General features: G+C 42.7%; 2 protein-coding genes across 6 annotated transcripts in view; one reads left to right on the top strand and one right to left on the bottom strand.

Moving 5' to 3' along the window:
• The window catches only part of LOC6546240, a 49,580-nt gene that overhangs the window by 2,664 nt on the left and 22,989 nt on the right, over nucleotides 1–23,927 (top strand). For all 5 annotated transcript variants that reach the window (XM_015157991.2, XM_026977818.1, XM_015157995.2 and 2 more), the window contains exons 2-3: nucleotides 13,554–13,946; nucleotides 18,735–20,239. In XM_015157991.2, the coding sequence (XP_015013477.2) occupies nucleotides 18,742–20,239 (1,498 nt within the window). In that variant the 5' untranslated portion in view covers nucleotides 13,554–13,946; nucleotides 18,735–18,741. The remainder of the gene's footprint in view (nucleotides 1–13,553; nucleotides 13,947–18,734; nucleotides 20,240–23,927) is intronic.
• On the bottom strand, nucleotides 3,779–4,676 carry LOC6546241. Its single transcript, XM_001971252.3, has one exon. The coding sequence runs from the start codon at nucleotides 4,630–4,632 to the stop codon at nucleotides 4,102–4,104; it is 531 nt and encodes a 176-aa protein (XP_001971288.1). The 5' UTR covers nucleotides 4,633–4,676; the 3' UTR covers nucleotides 3,779–4,101.

The following is a 23,927-nucleotide window of genomic DNA, read 5'->3' as shown; positions in this document are numbered from 1 at the left end:
ATCTGTATTTTATGTTAATCGCAGATATATTGTATTATACTTTTCGCATTTATGGAAAACTTTTGCAATGCAGAGACCGGCAAAAACTCAACTACATCGAACGAAATCGAGATCACAGATCTCTCCGAACGCTGGAGTGGTATGTTTTTCCGTTTGTTTTTGTATCTTTTTTCTTGGGGCCCACGCGCAGCTGGCGAAATCAAGTTTAGGAATTCCCCGTAGCCCCCAAAAATATAGATACCCCTGACTTTATCTCTTGCGTCACTTGATTTGGCGCAAGCTTAGCACACGACTCTTTTGGGAGCCACTTTTTGGGGACATATGATCTTGGATCTCTGGCATTTTCGCTCGACTTTTCAATGGAAACCCATAGCCAACAGCAACCAATGACAATAGCCATAGGTCTATATATGTAGTATCTATACTGATATTAACAGTCGCCGCAAAATGTCGCCTTTATTTATTCATCCATTTTTTCTACTTTTTTTATGAGACTGCCGTTTGGCGAACCGCCATATAAGGCATCTAAACTGTGTGCGCGTTTGGGTCTTGGATTTTCGGTTGATCAATGATCATGATTCGTTCATGGCTTGGGGCCATTCGGCTTTTATTGTCTGAGGAAAAGCGATATTAGCTAAGCCTAATGTGGCCATTTAGAGCTTGATTTTTATTTGATCTTTACGGGGTTCACTGAACCCAGATTGCAGTTTGATTCGTCGGTCAAATTTGGCATAGAAATTGTGGTATTACATGTAGGAAAAACTTGAACTTGATTAGACTTACTGTCGATTGCCCATATAGTAAGATTTAATAAGACTTTGCATATTGTAGTTGCAAGATATTGACACTGTTTCGAACTTCTACTCACCCAGAAAACGTTCATATAATTATTATATACAGCTCCACAAGAGATGCCAATGATTACGCCAGTTGCATTTAAATAATTGATAGGTGGCCACAGCTGCAGTGGTCCACCGGGCCAGTGTTCCCCTATTCCCGCCCAGAGTTCAACCCACACCTCTCTAATGGCCATGCAACCACTTGCGGACCACTTTGTCCACTTGTCCGGACAGCCAACCGACAAAAAAAAACCCTGTGGAACAACTTGAAATGTTTGTGTAACCCACGGCGAAACAAACCCGAAACACAAAACCAGAGAGGGCAAAACATGCGGCAGGCGAAGCTTTCAAATCACATAACATACAACAACGATAATGGGTGGGTTACACTGCCCCACTTGAGGCACTCCTCCTCCAGATGCCGCCTCCTTATCCCCGATCGATATTTATATGTACATATACATATGTACCTAATGAGCCTGCGGGCAATGTCGTTGGGCATTATTAACATAGGTTTGGTATGGACATCCCATCGAGCTTCTGTCTATCAAGCGTTTAGCTCTCCAAAGAACCCTCTGAACAACGGAGTATTACTTCCATTTCCCACACTGTGTATATGAAGATAATGTAATGCAACGTTGGTAATTTCTTAATTAACAAGTTTTAAATCCCATTACAAAAACATTACTGTAACTTTAATACTCTGTCGCGTTGTCGAAGGCTTTAACCCTTTGTGGCAGTTTCTGAATTATGCAATTTGCAACCTTCTGTGGCTGCAATTGCAACTGAAGCGAGATTGAATCGAATGAGGTAGGAAAAGAGTTGAGTTAGAGCTGCCGAGAATGAGATTCCAAAGTTGCATGACTCGCCTCTGCACCCCAGCTTAGTGAACAATGTAAATTGCACCATCCATCGCCACCTTCAAGGTTCATTCTCAGCACTCCCCACCACCCATTCCAAATAAATAAAAACACGCAAACTTAAAGCGAGATATAAGGCTGCTTATGACATATTATGTTTATAACATTATGGATTTGCGTTCGGTGCGTCTGTTTGCCTAATTAATTGCCAGCTAATTTAGGACACCACCCCCAGTCGTTTCAGTGTAATCCGTCCACCGGCCAAACCCTATTTCCAGCTGACCCCATTTTCCAGGACCTGACCACAAAAATTAGGCCCAATTTGGTAAATGAACCGTGTTAAAAACACACATTTCCCCTGTCAATTTTCGGTGGCTCTTCACGGCACACATTTATTGGCTTCATTTGCCTATTTTGGGGTTGCATTAGAGTGGGTTTTTCTTTTTCTATGGGGAGTGCTTTCAGTGCTTTGTTTCATGGTTTCAGGGAGATGTTTTTGTTTTATTGAATTTTGTTCCTTTGCTCTGGCCAGTTATTTTTACACGAGAGAAAAGTGATGGCAAAAAGTTTTTGACAATTCACCAGATAAGCGAGGCAGGGGAAATTGTTTGATGGGGGGCAGGAAGCGGAGGGCGGGTGGAAAATTTAGAGAAAGCACTGCCTGCATAATGACAAAAGTTTTTCCAACCGCCGGTTCACTTTTTCTCCCATTTTCGCACTGTAAACTGAAAACTGAAAACCCATTGGGGAAGCTCTTCTCGCTTTGTTTTGGTTTTGTGTCTGGCTTTTCATTCAATTTCCTTGCAGTTACCGGTGTGTATGTGTACCTCCTTGTCCTCCTGCTTTCCATACTTTTCGTACACTGCAAAAAAGTTTTAGAAAAAGGGATCTGATCCTACAAGTCAGAAGCCAGCTTACAAAATATTTAGGAACTTTCAATGAAGCAAATTGTATCTTTAAGTTAACAAATCAATTCCTATTTCATAAATGCCAGTTTTTCTCAGTGCACGCGTCCTGTGGTGTCTAAGCTTTTGCACCAGCTTGCATTTCTAAGGGTTGTTCCTTTGGCTTCCATTCCATTGCAGAGCAGCCTCTGCAAAAGTACAGTAGTACCGGCAAGGGCAACCAAGAACCCTGGGAAATGCCAAAGGAGGCGGGATTATATTGGTGAGGAGAGAGGATGGAGGTGGGACAGGGGGACAGAGGGACAGAGGAACCCACGGACGGCGACCCTGCCAAGTGTGAAGTGTCTACTTAAGGTTGAGTCAACTTTGATTCTGCCTTTCTTTCTTGGCTTTGTCTCCACCGTCCTCTGGCATTTGTAGTTGTCACGCCTGCTGCCCACAGACTGCAGTCTCAGTCTGCATTCTCCAGCTGCAATACATCCATCCATCCATCACAGAGGAAGAAATTTGTATATGTCTTTGCAAATTTCCATTTTTAATTTACGTAATAGGAAGGCCTTGTATAATACATATGAATCAAAAGTTTCGTATCACTCCCGGCGGTTTTCTTAATACAGTTTTAGCTGAAAAACATCCGAGTCCTGATTTTTTCGCCGTGCATCTGCGCGTTTCAGTTGCAACTTCAACTTCTACATCAGTGTGGCACTTTATCTTGACAGTGACAGGCGACGCGTGGCCATAAATCAATAATCTGCCCCAAGCAGAAGACACCCTGCGAAACCTGCGATGTGACAGGAATCAAAAGCTGAAATGGACGAGAAGGGATTCTGTGGATCGAAGCTTATTTTGAGCCAATGCTGCGGGCTGAATGCAAATTGGAGCATTTGGGATTGTCAGTCGGATGCAATTGGGATAACTAAAAGGGGATAAGAGCGTGGGGAATTATTTGATTGGATTTCATAAGGGCTTGGTGACAGAAACTATTATTAAAAGGGAAACGCTTAGAAAGAATATAAATCATATTGGCTTGTCACGCTCATTTAAATCTTGTTAAAGTTTTCAGTTTTCGGGCTCGTCCTGATGGCTGTATAATTAGACTTTGGGCTTTTGATATTGCAGGGTGATTTCAGGGTCAATTTCTTTGATAAGGAGACTCAGATAAAGTGGGTCTCAATTGAATTTGTTTATTTGATTTTATTGCTGGAGATAATGATTCATCAATACGTTTGAGAGAGGTTTTGCGTTTGTAGCTGCTCCTTTTTTAATTTAGAATATGTTTTGGGTAATTTTAAAAATACTCATTCGAGATTAAACGAATGGCAACAGGTTGTTTGCAAGGTTTGGCTATATTTTAAATGTTTGGGATGTTATATAGAGTGGACTTGCTACAACATTTGGGGGCTTCTAGTATCAGTTGGCAACCGATTATGATGTTTGATTGTGTGTTACTAGTTTCGTTTCTGTACATAGTTTTCGGCAAATCATCGTGTTGAGGTGCTACTTCCACTTGTTCTCGTGGTAGCACCATTTGGACGATATTCCAGTAATGGGGTTCATTTGCAGCTGGATAATGCGCCGCAATTGGGCCGACTGGTGCTCATCGTCAAACGTATCCGGCAGTTTCCTATAGACCAAGGTCTTCATAGATATCGATATGCCGATTCCGAGTGCCACAACCCACAAAGCGACGCCCAGACACAGCTTCCATTCGGGCGTAAAGTGCTGGAATTCTGCATAGGTTTGGCAGAAGCTATGGCGGTACAATTGTTTCTTCTCATCCAGCGATAGCTTCTTCCAGTCGTCCAACTCCTTTTCACGAAGGGCGCACAACTCCGGGTTAACCTCCCGATATCGAATAGCCGGAAATGGGCAGTCTGGGCTATCGAAGTATATGGGTCGCCCATTGATGCCATAGCCAACGACCTCGCGATCGGCGACCATGAGTCGAATTAAATCCCCTCCACTGGCAAATCCACGCCTCGTCATCTGGAAAAGATTCCTCCCTCTCAAGCAAGGAATTAGGCTCATCGCGACAGTGTTGCTGTATTTAAGAGCAAATGTCTTAAATGTACTTTTAGTGTATTTTATTTTATACTCACTTGATTTCCTGTGTCAAATGCAAATGAAATTTTCCTAGCCTGTTTGTGAAATTACAACTTTTGGAAAAAAACGAAAAACACTTTGCAGCGCTTTATTTATTTAATGTGCATCCGCTTGCCCAAAATTTATTTAAATCAGGAACAATTCGTTTTAAAGTTCCTTGAACTTGTGTGCGCCCCACTGCAGTGGCCATTAAAAATGTATGTCCACTCAGCAGTTATGAGAGTGCTCCACATTCGAAGCCAACCTTTGTGTAGAATTATGTACAAATATATATGTACATATATGCATTTTTTAGTGCCCAGACATTCAATCAGTCCAGTGCTAATGTTTGCATTACGCCAGGATCCAATTAAAAGCAAACAAACAATGACGAGTTGTGTGACAGTTTAAATGGGCAGACTCACTCGGATAAATATGCATTAATTAAGTCGCAAGAGAAGTTCGAATTTGTCAAAGACAAAAACACCATTCAGGCATGCAAACAATGAAATTTAAATGCACAAATGCACCTACGCAGTCTGAAATAAAAAGTGATGATGGGACAAAGTTCATGCGAAACTAATCAATGAATGGCGCAGAGCCTGATAACTAAAAGTGTGCCTCTGTGGGGTGGAGATAAGGCAAGTGTTGTGCGAAAATTGCGGTTTAATTGCTGTGAATCAGCTGATAAGCGACCAGGCAACCCAATCCAACCCAATCCAAGTTCAGTTCTAGACATCGTGACTGTCACGAGGATTGCACAAGTCGGGCTGGGCCACACGTAAATTACCCACTTTGCGGGGCTTGGAAATGCAGAAATTTTCCATTTTTTTTTCCGTTTTGCGTCTCAAATGTTTGACTGCACTTGACTCGAGTGGGAAAACAGCAGACATTGGGGGGAAAATGTGGAAATTGTGGGTGACTGACTGAGTAGTTTACTCTCCAGCCAGCTTGGCAATTGCTATAGCTTTGCCTTTTTGCACTCTAAGCGGATTTGTTGCATTTACTTTCCATATATTCCCAGCCGTGTGTTTGTTTTGTTTAGTGGGGAGAATGAAAAAAAAAATATGGAAAAAAACGCAAACTGCATTGCAAGTAAATGGAAAATTTCGTCTCCATTCTCCCTGCCTTTTAAATATTATGAAATATTCTGTCCGGTGTGTGCAAAACCTTAAAAGTTCAAAGTCGCCAAATGCTGAACTTTGAATGGGGTGCCAAAATGGTTTCAGTTCTGTGGGTGGGTGTGAAATGGAGCTGTTTGAACTTGCAGACGAAAGCGATTACCACAGGAGATTTGTGTAAATATTTGTTTGCCAACGGAAATTGGGGTTACAGGATGGAATCGTAATGTCATTTGTGGCTTAGAAGCCCCATGTTTGCAATTTTTAAAGTCGCTTTCGATTACAATAGTAATAGAAATGAAAAGTGTTAAACGGTTGTCGTGTTTAAAACCAGCTATCATAACTAACTAAATGTAAGGGACTTGGTATATAAAATGAATGGTTTTTCTGAGTAAGTTATGTTCATGTGTTTAACTAGAAATGTATAAACGACTATATGCAGGTATAGATTTCATTGATCAACAAAATTAATTGAGGGAAACTTAATATTTCCAGGTGCTACCAAAATATTTACAGCCAGGTGTGCTTTCTCATTGAGCTTAGTTGTCCAGACAAAAAATCGTATACGTTTTCTATTCTCATATCAGCCTACAATACAACTTTCATCTACACCTTGATAGCAGCGTAGTCGAAACCTCCATTAGCCAAATTATACTTTCCGCATTGGTGAAGAATACTTCCAATATCTCTACCTACAGATAGAAACCCTCAACTGTTTTTGCTATCTCAGCAATCGTGCATTACACGACACTTGTAGGAAATGGCAAATGATCTTTGTCACATTTAATGCGAAGAAGACAACATCGAGGTTGCAATAATTATTGTTTTTACTTTTTATGGATTGTTCAACTTTTGCTTTCATAGGGCCAGAGCGCTAAATCCCATTCGGCCACGCTTTAACTGGTTTTGTGTGCTTATTCATGATGTACTTTGTACTTTTTCACTCTGTTGACATTGTCACGCTCTCACTTGCCAAGAAGGGGGGAGTTTGGGAGCTTCGACCCTCGGAACGATCTTAGTTTCGTCGTTCCGTTCCACGCTTTTTTTTATTTTATTCCATTGCCATTTATTTATTTTCGTTTCCAGTCATTCGCTTTCATCTGGCGACGGGTGAAAGGGGTTAAGAGCGAGCAGCTTGGCGACCAGATGTCTGCCACGCACTCGTCGTCATTTATCAAAAACGTCAAGAGGATGGGCAAAAGGGGGAGCAGGTGTACTTCTGGGGGAGATCACAAGCCCCAAGAGCATTGGTCATGGTCATGGCATCTAGTTGCCACTGTCGTTATTACGAGTTTTTAATTTGCTTACTTTATAATCTTAAAATCGCGTTAATCGAGTTTGGTTAATTACAAGTTTTGGTCTGTATTATTTATGAAGCTTTTTATTTGGTAATTACTTGGGATTATGGGCGTCTTTCATGGACTGAGATTGCATCCCATTTGGCTGTTTCTTTATTAGTTCTAGGCATTACATTTTATAATCAAAACACTTGTTAGATGGTTTTCCCTTCTACTTTTCACCAAGTTCTTAATTTACATCAAGCTTTTGGTCACCTCTTTTTGGGGATTGAGGTTGTTATCCTTTTTGCGCCTATGGGATGCCCCTTTTTTGGGTCATTCTATGCCCAAGTTGATTCAATTTGCAGTTGACATTTCATTTCATTTCGTTTGCTGAGCCGGATATCGACCGTTGTCAAGTGGAGGCTTAAGGCACGAGTTCCGTTTGCCTGTGGCTTGTATTCTTTTTTCTATAGAAAGCCCTGCCATCTACGGACGTGGCATTTTTAGTCTTTATGGTTAGGCTTTGCTATCTCTATTGGTTGGAAACAGTCACTGCACTGAAAAATTAATAACCAAATTCTGTTCCGACGGTAGTACATCAATTCCTGAAGAACCAAAAATATTAGTAAACCCCCACCTAAAACAGGAGTTTTGTTTAATCTATCTGAATATGCAATTATCGTTTGAAAGCCATTTTTCCCAGTGCAACTTTGTTCATCTCTCCTGCACAATTAAAAATTCTTTGTGCACTGACCACGATTCGCACTCTGGCGAAGATTGAGATTGACTTGTCCCAACATGGAAGGCATGAGAACATGTGTGCTTCTCCTCTCGGGGGATGTTCTTGTCCATCAGGTGGGTCAGTTTATGTGGCATAGAAGGCATATGGTAAATGTAGAAAAGGAGAAAAGGGGACGGGGTCGGTCACGCAAGGCGGCAGTTAGAGGAAACCCTATTAATGTCAAGTTCATTGCCACAATCCATCATTTGAGGAGAAAGGGGAAGGGGAGCAGCTGTGGAGCCGTGGATGGATGGTGCACATTGCTGCTGGAGGATTTATTATTATGGGCAATATTGTGCAAGCTGCAACATTTCATTAGCTTGGCCGGCTCCGATGGAAACTTGTTTACACTGAGTTCCGTCTTTGCTGGCGGATTTGTCCAAGTTGGCCGAACTTGATATTGGCCAGACTTGATTTTGAACTGAATATTCGGCTTATCTGACGATAAGAGCGCGTGATTTTGGCCCCAATCAATAATTGTCGTCCAATAAAATATACAGTTGCGGAGACATTAATAGCACCATAAGCACATTTCGTGTTTGTCCCAGCGTTTCTGTATTTTCTGACACTTTTTCATCATTTTACTCACTAAACTTAAATTCTACAATGATTTTCAATCGAAATAACAAAATTAGTAACAGATCTAATGGATATTTTGAAAATAATTGGCAAAACAAAAAGAAAACCTTCAAATTTAGGCGATAACAAAAATAGCACTTTTTTTCGTAGTTTTCTAAAACTAAGCAAAAAAATAAAAAAATAATTCAACAAATGGATTATATCTTAAGAACTATGTTTAAAGAATCTTAATATTTGGTTGCGTGACCTTTGTTGGCGATGACAGCTGCGCATCGTCCTGGCATGGAGTCCACCAAGTCCTGGCACCGTTTTTGAGGAATTTTGCTCCATGCATCCTTGAGCACATCCCAAAGTTCCTCGATATTATTGGGTTTGGCTTCAGAAACCTTTTTTTTCACGTCGCCCAAAGGTTTTCGATTGGATTCAAGTCGGGTGACTGAGCAGACCATTTAATTACTCTGATCGATTTCTGCTCAAACCACTTTCGAGCTTTCTTGCTCGTGTGTTTTGGGTCGTTACCTTATTGAAATGTCCAAACTAACGGCATTTCATCCTCGGCATATGGCAGCATCACATTTTCCAGGATATCTGTGTAAATATGCTGATCCATGATGCTTTGAATCCAATGGATCGGACCTACTCCATAGTATGAAAAGCACGCCCATACCATTATGTTTGATCCTCCGTTCTTTACCGTCTTAGAGGTGAAGCGAGGATTATATTCAGGTCGTGGTGGACGCCGAACATAAGACCGAGAGCCTTTTCCACCAAACAACACAATTTTGCTCTCATCTGACCACAAAATGTTGCGCCACTTCTCCACAGGCCAATCCTTGTGTATCTTAGCATATTCCATTCGCTTTGCCACATGCTTCACAGTCAAAAGCGGGACTTTTCTGGGACTCCACGCATTAAAGTTGTTTTGTCTTAAGCGTTTGCATACTGTTTTCACGCTTTCAGCTATCTGAAGCTCCTTCTTCAATTCCGTTGCCGGCTTAAAAGGCTCCTTCTTGCTTTGCCGAACCAAGTGCTTGATCTCCACGTTGGACATTGAGGGCTTTCTTCCACGTGTTTCGTTCTTTTCGACAAACAGCAGTGCTTTGCGGATCATTTTGTTTGAACAACCGAAAATTCGATCAATTTTAGCGTAGGTTTTACCTTCAGAGACCATGTTTTTAATCAAATTTCTTTATTCGACGGTACAATGCCTTCCGCGACCCATGACTAGAGAATTTTTGGTCTTCGTTTGGAAAAAATTCAATTAAAACCTTTAATGCAACTCCTTTTTTCAAAATTTGTCAAAAAAAAACCCAAAGCAATCACTCCTATTAATTTTATTCAGCAAATACGTGGTCAGTGCTAGTTTTGTTACCGCCTCATTTCGGGCGCTTTTACAGAAAGTGCCCAAAAACAAAAAGAACCGTTACATTGAGAGAGTAAAAATTTCTTGCTCAGAGAGACAACATATGGTACTTATTATTAATGCAAACTGACTTTAAAAAAAATAAACATTCAATCATTTTTTTTAGGAAATAAACTTTCCACCTGCAGTCGTGCTATTTTTTTAGCCGCAGCTGTATATTCCGTATGTATAATTTGGTGTATCTTATCTGGCAGCCACGTGCTACCGCGATGGCAAGTCAAATTCAATTTGACAGCTTTGAATATGCTATTAAAATTGACTTGCAAGACGTACTTTGCTGCACTCTTTGCCACTCACTCACCTTGCAGACCTTGGAAAAGCAATTTTCCGCAGCGACAATAAATTATGAGCTTGTCTAGAGGAGGAAAGTGGAAAAGCTGGAAGAAACGGGGTGGAGCCCAGGACTTGTGAAAGTTGTTAGAGGCCTTATTTTATCACCGCCACTTTGCATGTTCATTTACTTTATGTACGGGTAACGCCCTGAAATGGTTTACCTATGCCTTTATTGTTGCTATTTTAATGCTGCATTTCTTACGGGATTTTCAATTACTTTAATGGCTTTCGTTCCGATTCCAATTGTAATTGCAACTCCTGTCTTATGGCGATTATCTACTTGGCCAGCCATAATTATTAACCCATGACGGTGGGGAATCTGGTGGGGTATTTGGCAATTAAAATCGCCTCCCCGCCTCCATTTAATGTAACACTTACATGCTCTACTGCGCGGATAATTTACCAAACATTTTTGCTCAATTTATTTCGCATGCCTAACTTATTGTTATTATCATTCCGATTTTCGCACAGTCGCAAAATGTCTTGGAAACGCGCATTAACGTTGCAAAAAACGGCTTTTTGCGGGCTTAACTGTGTGTTAGAAATACTTTTTCCGATTGCCGTCAAGCTGCGATGATCTGGCATGCAATCTGATAATTCAGTTGATTATGAGCGGAAAATACGGGGAATGTCTTGGGAGAGTCGGAAATTGAGAAGCACTTAACAGATAAGTTATAGAACGAATTCCACCGCTGGGAATTAGCTTTTGGCTGTTGTAAGAAGACCATAGAAAAGTGGTTATGCTAGAAGTAGAAGGTTTCAGAGTACTACAGTACTTTAAAGTAGTTTCGTATTGCAATCAACTCTTGCTTATGTGCAACGTTTTTTTCTATTTCCTTCGTATACGCTACCACCTAAAATCCGACTGTAATTTTTAAACTACTTTCAACAAACATCAAAAAGCCACCCACCTGGCTCACTTCACTCCCCATTTCATCAGCTTGGAAACCAGAAAAAGAAGGTTTCTAACATTTTCCCACTGCCAGTCGCTTTTTATTGGCCTATCCGGAGTTCGGTGGACCAGACATCCCACCTAAAACTTGGTAAGTCGGTACTTTGGCAACTTGGCTCTTAATAAGGCAAGACAGCATCGCATTGGCGGCTAGAACTTTTCTGCTCTGAAACCAATTTCTGGCGTTACATGGCCTCCACGACGGAGTCAAGCTGCTCATCGGTGTTTTAGTTTTAGCCAGGCTTTCGGTTTTAGTTTTGGATTGGGCAGCTGCTTCTGCTTCTGCTTCTGCACCGTAAAAGGTCATGAAAAAGTTGATCACTTCTCCCTGCTCAGACATCGCAGCTTATGAGGCCATAAAAAGCCAGAAGAATGGGGAGTGCGATGGAGGAAAAGGCCAACGCCTAACCGGGTTCGTAATAAAACTAAAACACGTCATGTAGGTAACTTGAATGTATTTTACACGAGCAACTTCAAACGAAAAAAGGCCAGCGCTTTTGTTAATTTTCTGTATTTAGCAAGTCTTGTAAGAGTTACAGTGGAAATCTTGATCAAGTCATGTCGATCGGCCTTGATGCGAAGAGCACTCAAAAAGAAACAATCTCCGAGGCGAAACAACCTCTTGACGCATTTTTGTGATTGAAAGTTATGACATCTAATAATTATAATCAAGCCAACGAGCTGTTTTCGCTGTTGCTGACATGATTTATACGCATCTCGAAACCCAACTTGGTAATCACATTTGGCTCGAACCGACATCAAACCGTTATGAGTCGACACAACCGCTCAGACCTCTTTTCCTGATTCAGTCTTAGTGCCAATAAAGCCGGCCAACTAATGACATAGGCTTTTGGCCAAGAGAAATCTGATTGATTGTAATTAAAGGCCCCGCAAGACAGCAGATTCTAATGCCAACTTATTGGTACTTTCAGACAGCATCTAGTTTATGAATCGCAAATGTCAAGCGGCAATTGGCGGAATTGCATGTTGATTATGAGCAGGATGCTGGAAATGGGTTTTAAAAAGGAGGCAACTTGGCCATATATACTTTACTATGCTAGTGAATCTAATAGGAGTTAAAAAGAAGATAGAATGCTGTAGTCGAGTTTCCCGACTATCAGATCAGCTAGTGAAAGTGCAAACGAGAAAAATATCAACATTTTCTGGAATATTGAGTAAAAAATTCCAAACAAGAATTTTTGATCAAGAATATATATACTTTATATGGTCGGAAACGTTTCCTTCTACCTGTTACATACTTTTCAACGAATCTAGTATACCCTTTTACTCTACGAGTAACGGGTATAATTACTTTGCCAATGTGACCTTTCCAATTAAAAAATGCACAAATAACGCTGATAAAATTAGTTATAAACAAATACCTTGTCTTCCATTTGTGACTTTCCCTTTTTCATCCCACTCTCTCTTACTGCCACTATATATTAGCAAATTAAGCTCTTGAGGCTATTATCTGGTATCTGCCACAACTTCGCGACCTGCCTCAAGTAACCCACTTAACCCGACTCGCATTTCAGTTATATTTCTTCGTTTTGTTTAGACATTTGATTACACCCACCACGATTTTCTCACGCACCATAAACGAGTGAAATTGTTGAACAACCATAAATTAAACAATTACAATGCGCTGAATGATTTTTAGCTGGCAGAGGAAATTTATGAGCTTACCTTGAGTCCAAAGACCCCCGAAAATAGTGATTTCGGGAAGTTTGTAGGGGGCAAGTTAAGGCGACACTTTGATTACCCCCCGAAAGCTAATAACATTGTTATTGTCGACTGATGACTGACGACTCCAGCTACTGGAAACGCTGTCTGTTTATCAATTGGCCGGACTTTCTCCCCGGTTTTTGGTTTCAGTCGATTGGGCTTGTCTTGAACTCTGGCGTTGTGTTTTCTCCCCTTTCGAGTTGCTGCAGCTCCAAATGAAACTAATTGCTTCCGTTTGCAACATTTCACCTTCAATTTTCCGGCGAGAAACCCTACAGCAAATCCCTCGGAGGAGAGCCCAAAACTAATTTCGTATGCCCGGAGGGCCACGTTAAAAATGTGGCAATTCTATTGGGTTTCGTTAGGCAGCTTTCGGCTGTTTTTTTTTGGTTCATTGAACCTCCAAGTGCACAGAGAAAAAGAGAAGATTACCATATTGTAATGAAAAAATTTATAATAAAATACGATGCGTAATATTCGCTGGTTGTGTTTAGTGTGAAAGAAGTGTGCGAAATGAATGGTTCAAATTGTACCTACAATGCTTTAAAATCAATTGTAATGTTATGTAGCAAACTTATTGCTTCTAGCACAATGTTATACCATGTATTTCTGTTAACTGCATTTTCGCTCTTCTAACTCTTGTTTGCGTTGTTTCTTGGATTGTTTTTTGCAGAAATTTGCATTTTCATCTTGCGCAAAAGGCAAACCAAACACACAAAAAATGCTGACACCGATGAGGCCAGCGGTGGGTTGATTGGCTGACAACCACGACAACGTCCACGAACGAGAAGAAACAGCTAGACACGCTTCAGTGCATCGAGTGGGAGGAAGTGGAAGTGGATTTGGCGGAGCAGCATCACCTGGCTCCACTTGAATACGAAAAAAGGTGAAAAACTGCAGAAAAAGCGCACTACAAACATCCCGCCACAATGACAAATGTTTGGAGCGGAGCCAGGCTTTAGGTGTAGAGCAGGTTTAATCAAACAACAAAGGAAACAAAGCCGAGGAGGCCAGCGAGGAGAAGGAGGAAGGACGCCACATAGCACCTGAATTGGACAGGAGAAAGGTGAGTCCAGTTTTGGCTATCGCCGGGCCATAAATCCAAATGGTCAGCGTGTTTATTACGAGATTACTGCGTTGTACTGTGGAATGTTCGTAAATTTCAATTACATTAGTGTTAGAAAATAATTACACCTTGAGTTACATAAAAACATATTTATGAACAATAAATGTCCTATATTTCAAGATCACATTATTCACTTTAATAGTTTTTACCGCGTTTTTCCACAAACTTAACTTTACGCTTGGCCCAACTTATAGCTGATGAAGCATAATTCCATCTGACAGCTTGTATGCTTAGGATGTGGAACACTTGTTCCATAAGCCGTGGCAACTTGGAGCAACCAGAGCTGCCACAACTGTTTTGTGAAAGCCCATCTCCCAGTTAGGCCATAAAAAACTCGCTAGCACATACACACGTGGCGAGTCCTTAGCCAAGTTTGTAGATCCCCGGACTCCTTAATTATGCGCACATGAGACTCATTCGGGGAAAACACGAGTACGATGGCGCCACGTTGAGGCTTACTTTATGTGGACACCACTCGAGGGCAGCAACCAGAGTTTATCGAAATAATACAAATCATATATATATCATATTCTTTAATCCATAAACTCAAGTATAGGTTACTTCCGAAGGGAACCTTTAGTACGTGTGATTTAAAAAGTTAACTAAAATGGACATATTTTAGGAATTTCCTATCTCTACAAAAGGGAACATATGGTATAGGTGGCTACCTGAGGAGGAGTGTATGCAAATGTTGTGCCAGCATCCTGGGAGCTTAAGAATAGTGACTCGCCACGCCGACGACAACAGTTTCCAACCGATTCCAGGCCACTGACTCACTGGCAGTCATTTGTCAGGCTTATAAAAGTCAATCGGTTCGATTATGCAAATGGAATCGGATCGATGTGTGAGGCTCCAAACACTTTGAGGCGCTGAGGACGTATCTCAATTGGTTCTGGTCTGGGATCTGTTGAGTGTGCTGCTGGAGCTGCTCGTCTGGTTATTCAATTCAGCAGGGCGCATCCTTTGAAGACCCGTTCGGGTGGGGACTTGCATATTTGCTCTTGCACGTAGGCACAATCCAGTTTGGATGCGGAATTTCAGCAGTGGGAGACGGAGATCGCGAAGCCCACTATTGGGGGCCACCGCGTGCAGACTTACCAACTTGTTTTCCCACCGTTTAATTGGCATAATTTGTCTAACAAGACCAGCGAACCACAGACAACACACAATACACACAGCACAACACAGCACACAATGCACAACACACACAACATCGAGAACAAGCAGCGACAACTCGTTTCGCATTCATCGCCGCTGCGGTAAGGCGACCGTATCAAAACATCTTGAATTGTTGTGTTCTCGTTTAATAAGTGAATGTTGTTGGCTGTGTGTTTTTTTTTTGTTTTTATACTTTTCTGTTCCTTCATTAGTTGTGTTACTAACCAGGCCTACGCGGAAAATCGCCCGCCGGTCTGCGAGTCTATAAGTCTGTGTGCCAGACAGTTGTCACGACCAGCGAAGGTTGGGCTTGGAATCGAAATGAAAGAAATACAACTAGTTGAATGTATACAAAAGCTGTGGAATAATTCTAGGAAGCACTGCGACGCTTTGTGAAGTAACGTCCAAGGTTGATTTTTAGTTAGAAGTCATAGATGTAACTAGAATGTTGACATAGAAAATCTGGAAATAATACACGAATGAACTTATAAGATGATCACAAAATGTATGTCAAAGGAAGTTGTTTTTTGGCCGACACATTATCTTTAACTTGCTTATTAGCTGCTGATGAATTAAAATTCAAGTATCTGTAACATCATTAAGATATCTTAGTTATTTACTTAGTTATATGTTGTAATATATAATACAAAAAAATGTATAAAAACAACTCAAGAGATTTTACCTTTACTAACTTTTTTTTAATATATGTATCTCTTGTTAACCCCGATCTGATTGTTCACAGCAGTCGCTTTAGTTCCCGACATAATCATCATCATCATCATCATTACTGCTGTTCCGATTCCTATATCCATATCATATTAAGAATCATTTTCCTGGCGCCACGTTTTATTCCGTGTGAACTGGTGGGCAACTCCAAGACCTCCCAGCGGGGGTTCACCTATTATATGGTATGGTATGGTGTGGTACCGTGGAGTACCATCCGCAGATCCCGGCGCGTAGGTAGGTGGCTTCACTAATTGCTACCAATCTTTTGTGCCCGCCACTTCACTCCACTTGCACCCGGTGTGCCACTGCCATTCACAATGGGGCCATCATTTCATTGTTGACATTGTTTTCTTGTTCACGCTCAAGAGGCTGAATGTTGACGCAATTATAACACATGGCGTCGTCGCTGGCTACCTGCTGCTCACCTGGCCCCGGTCTCCTCCTGGTGCTGGATGCCAGATGCCAGGTGCCATGTGCCTGTCCCTCCTCCACCATCTCGCCTGGATCACGTGTTTGAGCTAACGAGTGCAATTTAACATTTTGCCGAGTGCAATTATCATTTATGCAAAAGTTAGAGAGACCAGGGGTAAACTAGTTTTTTGTCATTTGCAAGGCGCAAATTGCAAATTATGATCGTTATCGTTCTGATCGGGGGCATTTAGCGTTGATTACAGTATTCAAATGGGGTGTCTTAATCCGTATTTATGCTAATGATAATGGTGACAGTTATGCTGGGAATGATGGTGCGGCTGAATGAATTCTCCCTCGTTTTATAATGCAAATTACTCGGATACTGTAATGGATATTGTGGTTCACGATTGCGGGGGGTATGAATCTTTTAAGAGTGGAAGTTTTAAAAGGAATACTGAACCTTTGAGGGATATTAAAATCGATATGGGCTATTCATCATTTTCCATACAGCCTTGAAAGCGCTCGATGGGAGATCTTGCCATGAACTGTGTGATTAAATTGCGATGCCAAAAAGCCAAGGACAAGGAGCCATTGAGGCCCCCATGGGGCTGTTATAAATAGTAGTGTAGCCTGCCAACCGAGCAGCCAATACCACCACAAAAGCTGCAAGGATTGTGCACTTGAGCAGCTTTCTGGTCGAGTCCATGTCGATGTCCTTTCACGTCCTTGCCACTCTGGCCATTTCAGTGGCATTCATTTATAATGAGGGTGGATGGATGGATAAATTGCGACAGAGAGCAACTGTCATTAAATCAATATCAGTTGGGCAGCCAAATAAATCTGCGAGCTCATTAAACATTTACCACGGATATTATGCATCGAGTGCAACTATGTTTTCCCCCGGGAAGAAGCAACGCGGCGGATGCGTAATATTTTAAGTGATGCCCTTACGGTTCAACTCATCCGCCATGTGGTACGGGTATTTTTAAATGATACAGCAACGGACGAAATCACCGGCTTTATTTATCTCACCGTTATCATAATCTTATCCACCTCCATCCGAATTCGCGGTCACATGCATTGTGCATTTCGATTAGATTAGATACGAACCTACTATCCGTCGCCATTGTCTCGTGTTTCGGCCCGCTTCCATATTTACAAGACATAAGACCCCAGGCAGATATTTACACAGTGCGGCTGACTGTTCAGATCCGACCTTTGTCTCGCTTTTGGTCGCTCCTCCTAGTTGTGTGGACATGGGTGTGAGTTCACTATCTGGCGATTTGTTTACCTCTTCGCCTGTATTTGCCCATTTCCAGCTAGTTAGGCGCGTATTCCTATTGACTTTGCGATAAGTTTCGACTGTCTGCTCGGTTCAGATAGTCTGTGTGGCACAAACTGCGCTTTTTTCGCCTACCGCTCTGGCACCCAGAAAGTACCCACAGAATTATGTTTATAAAGAAGTTAGTGGGGTGGCTTATGCTTACAAAATTAGCTGAGCTCATTATCTGAGATTAGTGGTTATAAATTTCTACGAAAAAGGCTAGCTAGCTCTATTTTATTGGCAGGCATGAAGTTTTGTTTAATGTTTTGTAAAATCTACACTGCACTTTGTTACATAGGAATATTACCGATTGCCAGTAGGGCATCTTGCGGAACCAGCCTAGCCCAACTCGTAAATCAATACCGCCCCAGCCGATAACGGTAACCACTACCCTATCACCTGCGCCGCATCGCATAGCTTTCAATGTCGCACCGACATTCCGACACACTCACGGCTCTCCGGGTCTCTCGGGGCCTCTCTTCGTCTTTCTGCAAAGAAAGACCCAACTGGGCCCCAACCGCATGGCAATGCCTTCTCTTTTTCAACAAAGTCGCCGAGGCAACAGCAACTGAAATTTGTTCACTTTTTCGAAGACTTTCACACATCCAACACCTGGAACTCAGCTGAGTGAGGAGGGAGAAGGGTCCGGATATTAGGGGCTTCATCCATATCAATGGCGCCTTAATTGTGTTTGGTGTGCAGAAAATAACAAACAAACTGCATAACAAAGGAATAAGCATAAATATTAGCAGAAAGTAAAGGTGAAAATCGCCGCGAAAGTCAGTCAAATTGAAGAGCAAGAAAATGGCAAAGGTAAAACTGCAATAAACCTAACAGTTCCCCATCGATTTTATCAGTGTGGCCATTAGGGTGCGGCTGTTTGGATTTCGTGTCATAGATAACTGAATCTCTTAATATACACGACTTCCGATAGTAAAGGAAAAACACCGAAATTCGCACCAAACATTGTTAATGAGATAATCAGATTTTTTGTGGTGGCCAGTTGGTTTCACCAGAGAAACGTTGCATGAAATAGTACAATTTGAATTGAGCATTATATTAACCACAAATAACTTGTTCTAAAAAACGTGTCTTTGAATTCTTTGCAGTTCCACCATGGAGAAACCGATGCACCATGCACCCGCTCCCGTGGGTAAGGTGAGCCAGATAGCCAACATTTTCCAGCGGAAACCCATCGAGATCCAGCCGGTGGAGCAGCTAAGCGCTGTGGCTGCCGCCCACGCCGCTGCCGCCGCCGCCGCTGCTGCCCACCACGCCCACGCCCAAGGAGCTCCGGCGGTGCGAACGGAATCCCACTCCGCCAGGTTCAATAACGCCCGGGCTCTGTTCGAGAAATTGGGCGTGGAGTCCAATTCGAATGTGAGTTCTCGACTGTTGCGAAGTGGGTCACGAGAGGACAACTTGTGTGACGGTTCGGATCGCTCATCCTCGCGCTCTTCGGATCGCTCACAGTCGCCGCCCAAGCGGAGGACTCCGTTTCCCTCCGGGGTATCACTCGTTCACAACAACAACAATGCCGCCAATGTGGCCCAGAATGGAGTTGCACCAGAGCAACGCTTGAGCAACAGCAAATTTATTGTGGAACCAGCGGCACAAGTGGTACCCACTACGGTGGTCAAGTACCCGCAGCACAATATATCCCGCTTGAAGTCGGACGAGCCATCGCCTATTCCACCGCCAGCCAGTGGGTCAGTGAGTGCTCTGTTCGCCAGTTCAGGCGGTGACAAGCCGGAGAAACCGGAGCGCAAGTTCAATTCACGGGAGCTGATCGAGAAGCAGAAGAAGTGGACCTCCCATTTTACCAAAACCAAAACAACTCGGACGCACAGCGATCTAAACCGCTGCGATATCATACGTACAGTGCCCGGAACCGGGCTGATCATGGACAGCGAAAAGGTGGCCAAACCGGCAATGGAACCGCCACAACCTGCACCAAACGCCAGTCCCAATCCGCCAATGCGAGCACAGGCTCCGCCAGAAATCAAGCCAAGGAGCGGGAAGATTGGCAGTCCGGTCAAGTCGCCGCCATTGCCGCCCATTCCGGCGGTCAAGCCAAAGAATGTGAGTCCGGTGAAGTACAACCCGGATAGGTTGCGCCAGTCGCCGACTAAAACTGCGGATAATTCGCCGCCTCCACCTCCGGCCAAATCGGCAGCTGTGCTACAGAGATCCCTGATGCAGGAGCAGCAGGAGCTGCTGAGGAACTCCTGCGATCAGGGAGTAGCACCCATTCCGCCAGAGAAGCCGCGCAAAAAGTCCGTAGATCTCATCGAGGATACACTGCCCTTGACCAACTGCTCCACGCCCTCATCCTGCGCCTCTCCCACCAGCTCGTACTTAATGCAGCCGGCCAAGAGGGGATCGCTGGACGGCGGATCCGGAAACGGCCAGTATCCCGGCAACGGACTCAGTGGCAGCACCAATTCTGCCGCCTCCGGCTCACCGGTGGCCAGTGCCTCCTCAGGACCTTCGTCCCCAGTTCACACTGAAGATGAGAAGCAGGAGAACGAGTCCACGGAGAAGTCGGAGCTGGAGTACTACCACGGAGGCAACTACAACAGTGTTCCCAGGCGACGACGCAGCGAAAATGAAGGTGAGCTTTTCAAAAGACCAAATTATATAGAAACATTTTTGGCATACAAAAATGCATAGAAAAGCAAAACTTTTTCTCTAACAAATAAGTAAAAAACAAACAAAAAACCCGCTGATAGCGTCGATAAGGAGGTGACCACCAAGAATATTTTATGATTCATCATCAAGCTGATAGTAGTTAGATTAAATTTATAAATAGGGGTTTCATAAAAGCGAAGAACGTTCCCATCTTGTCCCATGCCTTGTCTAGAGCCATCCAAGTCAGCTAATCCAAGGAAGCTCTACTTTCCATGTTGCTCCACATTGTTGTGGCCCTTTCCTTCCTTTCTAGACATAATTGATAGCCTTTTGAATCAGGAACCAGAAGCAACTCGTCTCAGGGCATTCTCGAACTTCCTTCATTGCGAAGTTTTGAACTTTGCTGGCTCGAGTTCAAACACCTTCCAGACATTCTCGTTGTGTGTGTGAGTGTTTTGTTGTGTGCTGAACTGCCAGGTCGGCTTCATTGTGCAGTGGCCTCCTGTTGTCCTCCACTGCCCCCAGCTCATCCCCAGCCATTCCATTTCATTGCATCCCACATTCATTACAAGTTTTTCTAAGCGGTGTACAAATCGTGACTTGCGCGCCGCCCCAACTCCGCCCAAGACCCTTCCCTGTCCTCCTGGCACAACCTCTTCAAAATCTACTCTGTTGCTGGTTCTACACTGGGAGAAATCATCACCTCTTTATCTCAGTTTGGTGGCTACCTTTCGTGGGAGCTGCAGAACCGACTGCATATCACATTATGTGCAGTAGGATTTTCTTTTAAAAAGTTAACTACATTTTTCTGCCTGTGCTCTGGAGGCAAATTCCAATATGGGTCAAACACAGCAGGCATATCAAATGCAGCCCCCAACGACAACGGCTCGACAACATTCCAAGCGCTGTGCCTTGGCACTGCCCTGTTCCCTGGTGCACTTCATCCTCCTCCTCGAGTGCAATGCTCACAATCTGTCGTCGCCCATCTTCATGGTCCGAGGCTCGTTGGCGTTTGGCGGATTTTGTTGGGATTCCCGCCCCCTCTTGGGGTCTTCTGCTTGGGATTTGCTCTTCTAGCGACTCCACACATCAAATTGTATTAATGCCAGATTAGGAATTCAATGATGCGTTGCTCCTCTGCCCCCTCCTCCACCGTTCGCCATCCGAAACCATACCATCCTGCTGCTGATTACAGAATTGGAATTTGCACGCCGCACTTCCGCCAGCAGCCTCGGTTCGCAATCTCAGTTCGATTCTCATCCCGAAGATACCACTTTGCGATGCTCTTTCGGGGGGTATTATGACTTACGAATTAAGATGGCATTATTATGAAACTAGCGATTATATAGCAAATTGTAGGTTTTCATAATTTCTGACTAAAATGAAATTAGGTGATACTCGTAAAACAATTGATGTTAATTACATCACTATTGGCACAATGCCCGATCCATAAATACCAATGCTCTGTAGCATATAGTGGGCAAATTAAAATATTTAGCTTGCTAATTAACCGAAACTTGGCTGTATATAGTGTATAGTATGATTGAAAAAAAAGCACTTTGGCACCTACACTCTACTCTGTAATATTTGACTTGTAAGGGTATTTAACAAAGCCCGCTTCAATTTTTGTTGATTCTACTGTCTGCTTTACTTCGCGAGTTGTAGCTTCTGCCGATTATTGGTTATCTGGCGATGCGAACTGGGCTCTGGAAGTCTTTTTAATTCATAAATGGCAGTGTTGTGTTCATGAAGGGGGCGTGGCGCACCTTGATTTATTGATTTCATTGCTGTGGAGGGCGCAATGGAATTAAGTGGATTGGATTATGTGCTCAAGTTGGGGTAGGTTGTGTCTGCAATTGCCTTGTACGTATGGAGTCCCACTTTTTCTTCTTTTCGAATAGAGTGTCTGCCGTTTTTGCGTAGTTTCCCCATACTCACCTACAAGTATTCCCGTGCTCTTTGAGTAGACCAAACACAATTTTTACAGCATTTTCTTGTCAAATCGCTGACACAGCACCCGCCATATGCTTAGCGCCATCTAAATGCAAATGTGAATGTGAGTTTGTTGTGCTCTATAAACATTTTGGGTTCAGCGAATAATGTGCTGATTCAGATGGAAAGAATGGTGTTGTTTTAATGCTATGTTTTGGAAAAATATTACTTAAACTTGAAGATAGCAACCACTGGTTTTTTAAACTCGGTAAGAGGAGAGTTTTCTACTAATATTCTGAAATAAGTATGGCCCAGCCATACCCTAAACGAGTGTCGGACTCGAGACATGACGGGCGCACATGAATGGGCCACGGACTCGGGGGAAATAGAAACATAGAGTCGAGTGGAAGGCCTAGGCTTCTGTGCTGCATGGAACATTTTGAATGGCTTGCGTCCGCCTGTCACATTCAAGAGTTTATAAATAACGCGGAAAATACTACTCATACAACTACGACGCCAACGAGAAGATGGGGAAGAGTTCCGAACTATGCACTAAAAAAACTTGAAGGAAATGAAACTTCCGCAATATTATCGATAAATCAGTGAGGCATATTGTTTTAACAGTGGATTGTTTGGCACCAAACATGAAATCACAAAAGTTACAAAAAAATCTATATAAAGAGCTATATCGCAAAGTATACAATTTTTCTCTTAGTGCACAATGTCTACCTCCGTTTGTCAGTAAATTATGCCCGCCGAAAGTTGCTTGTGCTCCACTTTATATCAGCACAATGAAACATGATGGGCACAAATATTTTATCATTATACATCTATATATATTGGTTAATCCCAAACGGAAGGTTTTATTTATCACAAATTAAAAGCCGCTCAAATATTGACAATATGTTACGAATAGACAGGCGAAAAGAGGGGGCTCGGCTGCATTTGTGTTTGTGTGCCGCGAACGCAAACAAAACGAAAACAATGAAGACAACACACACAATTTCAAACAAACGATGTACGCGTTTATTATTTACAGAAAGCCGACAAGAAAAGCACAAATACCGGCAAATAAAAGATGTTGTCATTGCTTTAAAGTTCCTTGTATAAAAAGTTTACATTACACATCATACCTTATCAAATTTCCAAATTTTAAGTGCCTTGACTGTTCACTACTTTTGCTCGGTGTATTCGCCAGCAGTGGGTTTCTGTCTTCGCTAGAGTCACTACAGCCCTGGCAGTGATACATATGGTTGTAGTCGCAGCTATATTCGTGCTCTTAGTTTGCTTGCACCCCACAGCTTCGTCTGCCGAACAACAGATGGCGCCAGTGTCACACTGCTTGCACTGCTTGCAACAACTGTTATTTAATATTACTTCCGTTTTTATTAAAATATATATAAGAAACGCCTTAATAATTAGCTTAAAACAATGGAAACAATAACTCAATAGTTGAAAATAATTCTAGTTATATAAATGCAGTGAGTTTTATAGATAGAAAACTTACCACCAGAGTTCAATGATCCAATGTCTTAATGAAAGGCGCGTGGGTTTTTCGACAGCCACTTGCAGACGATTCCCCTCGCTTTTCCTCTTCTTTGTGTGCCTCCTTTGACCACCCAGCATCTTCGCACTTTTCTCATTTATGTTGTAGTTTTTCCACAGTTTTCCTTTACTTCTTTTCACGCCAAACTGATGACGTCCATTGCGAAAATGTGCTGAAATATGTTCACATAAAA

Source organism: Drosophila erecta, unplaced genomic scaffold (assembly GCF_003286155.1).
Source record: "Drosophila erecta strain 14021-0224.00,06,07 unplaced genomic scaffold, DereRS2 tig00000021-arrow-pilon, whole genome shotgun sequence".
Lineage (NCBI taxonomy): Eukaryota > Metazoa > Arthropoda > Insecta > Diptera > Drosophilidae > Drosophila > Drosophila erecta.
The sequence above is the reverse complement of the archived record's forward strand: the minus strand, read 5'-3'. Positions and strand labels throughout refer to the sequence as shown.

Excerpts from the sequence above, each read along its gene's own strand:
- LOC6546241 (XM_001971252.3), bottom strand. The coding sequence starts at position 4,632 with ATGAGCCTAATTCCTTGCTTGAGAGGGAGGAATCTTTTCCAGATGACG.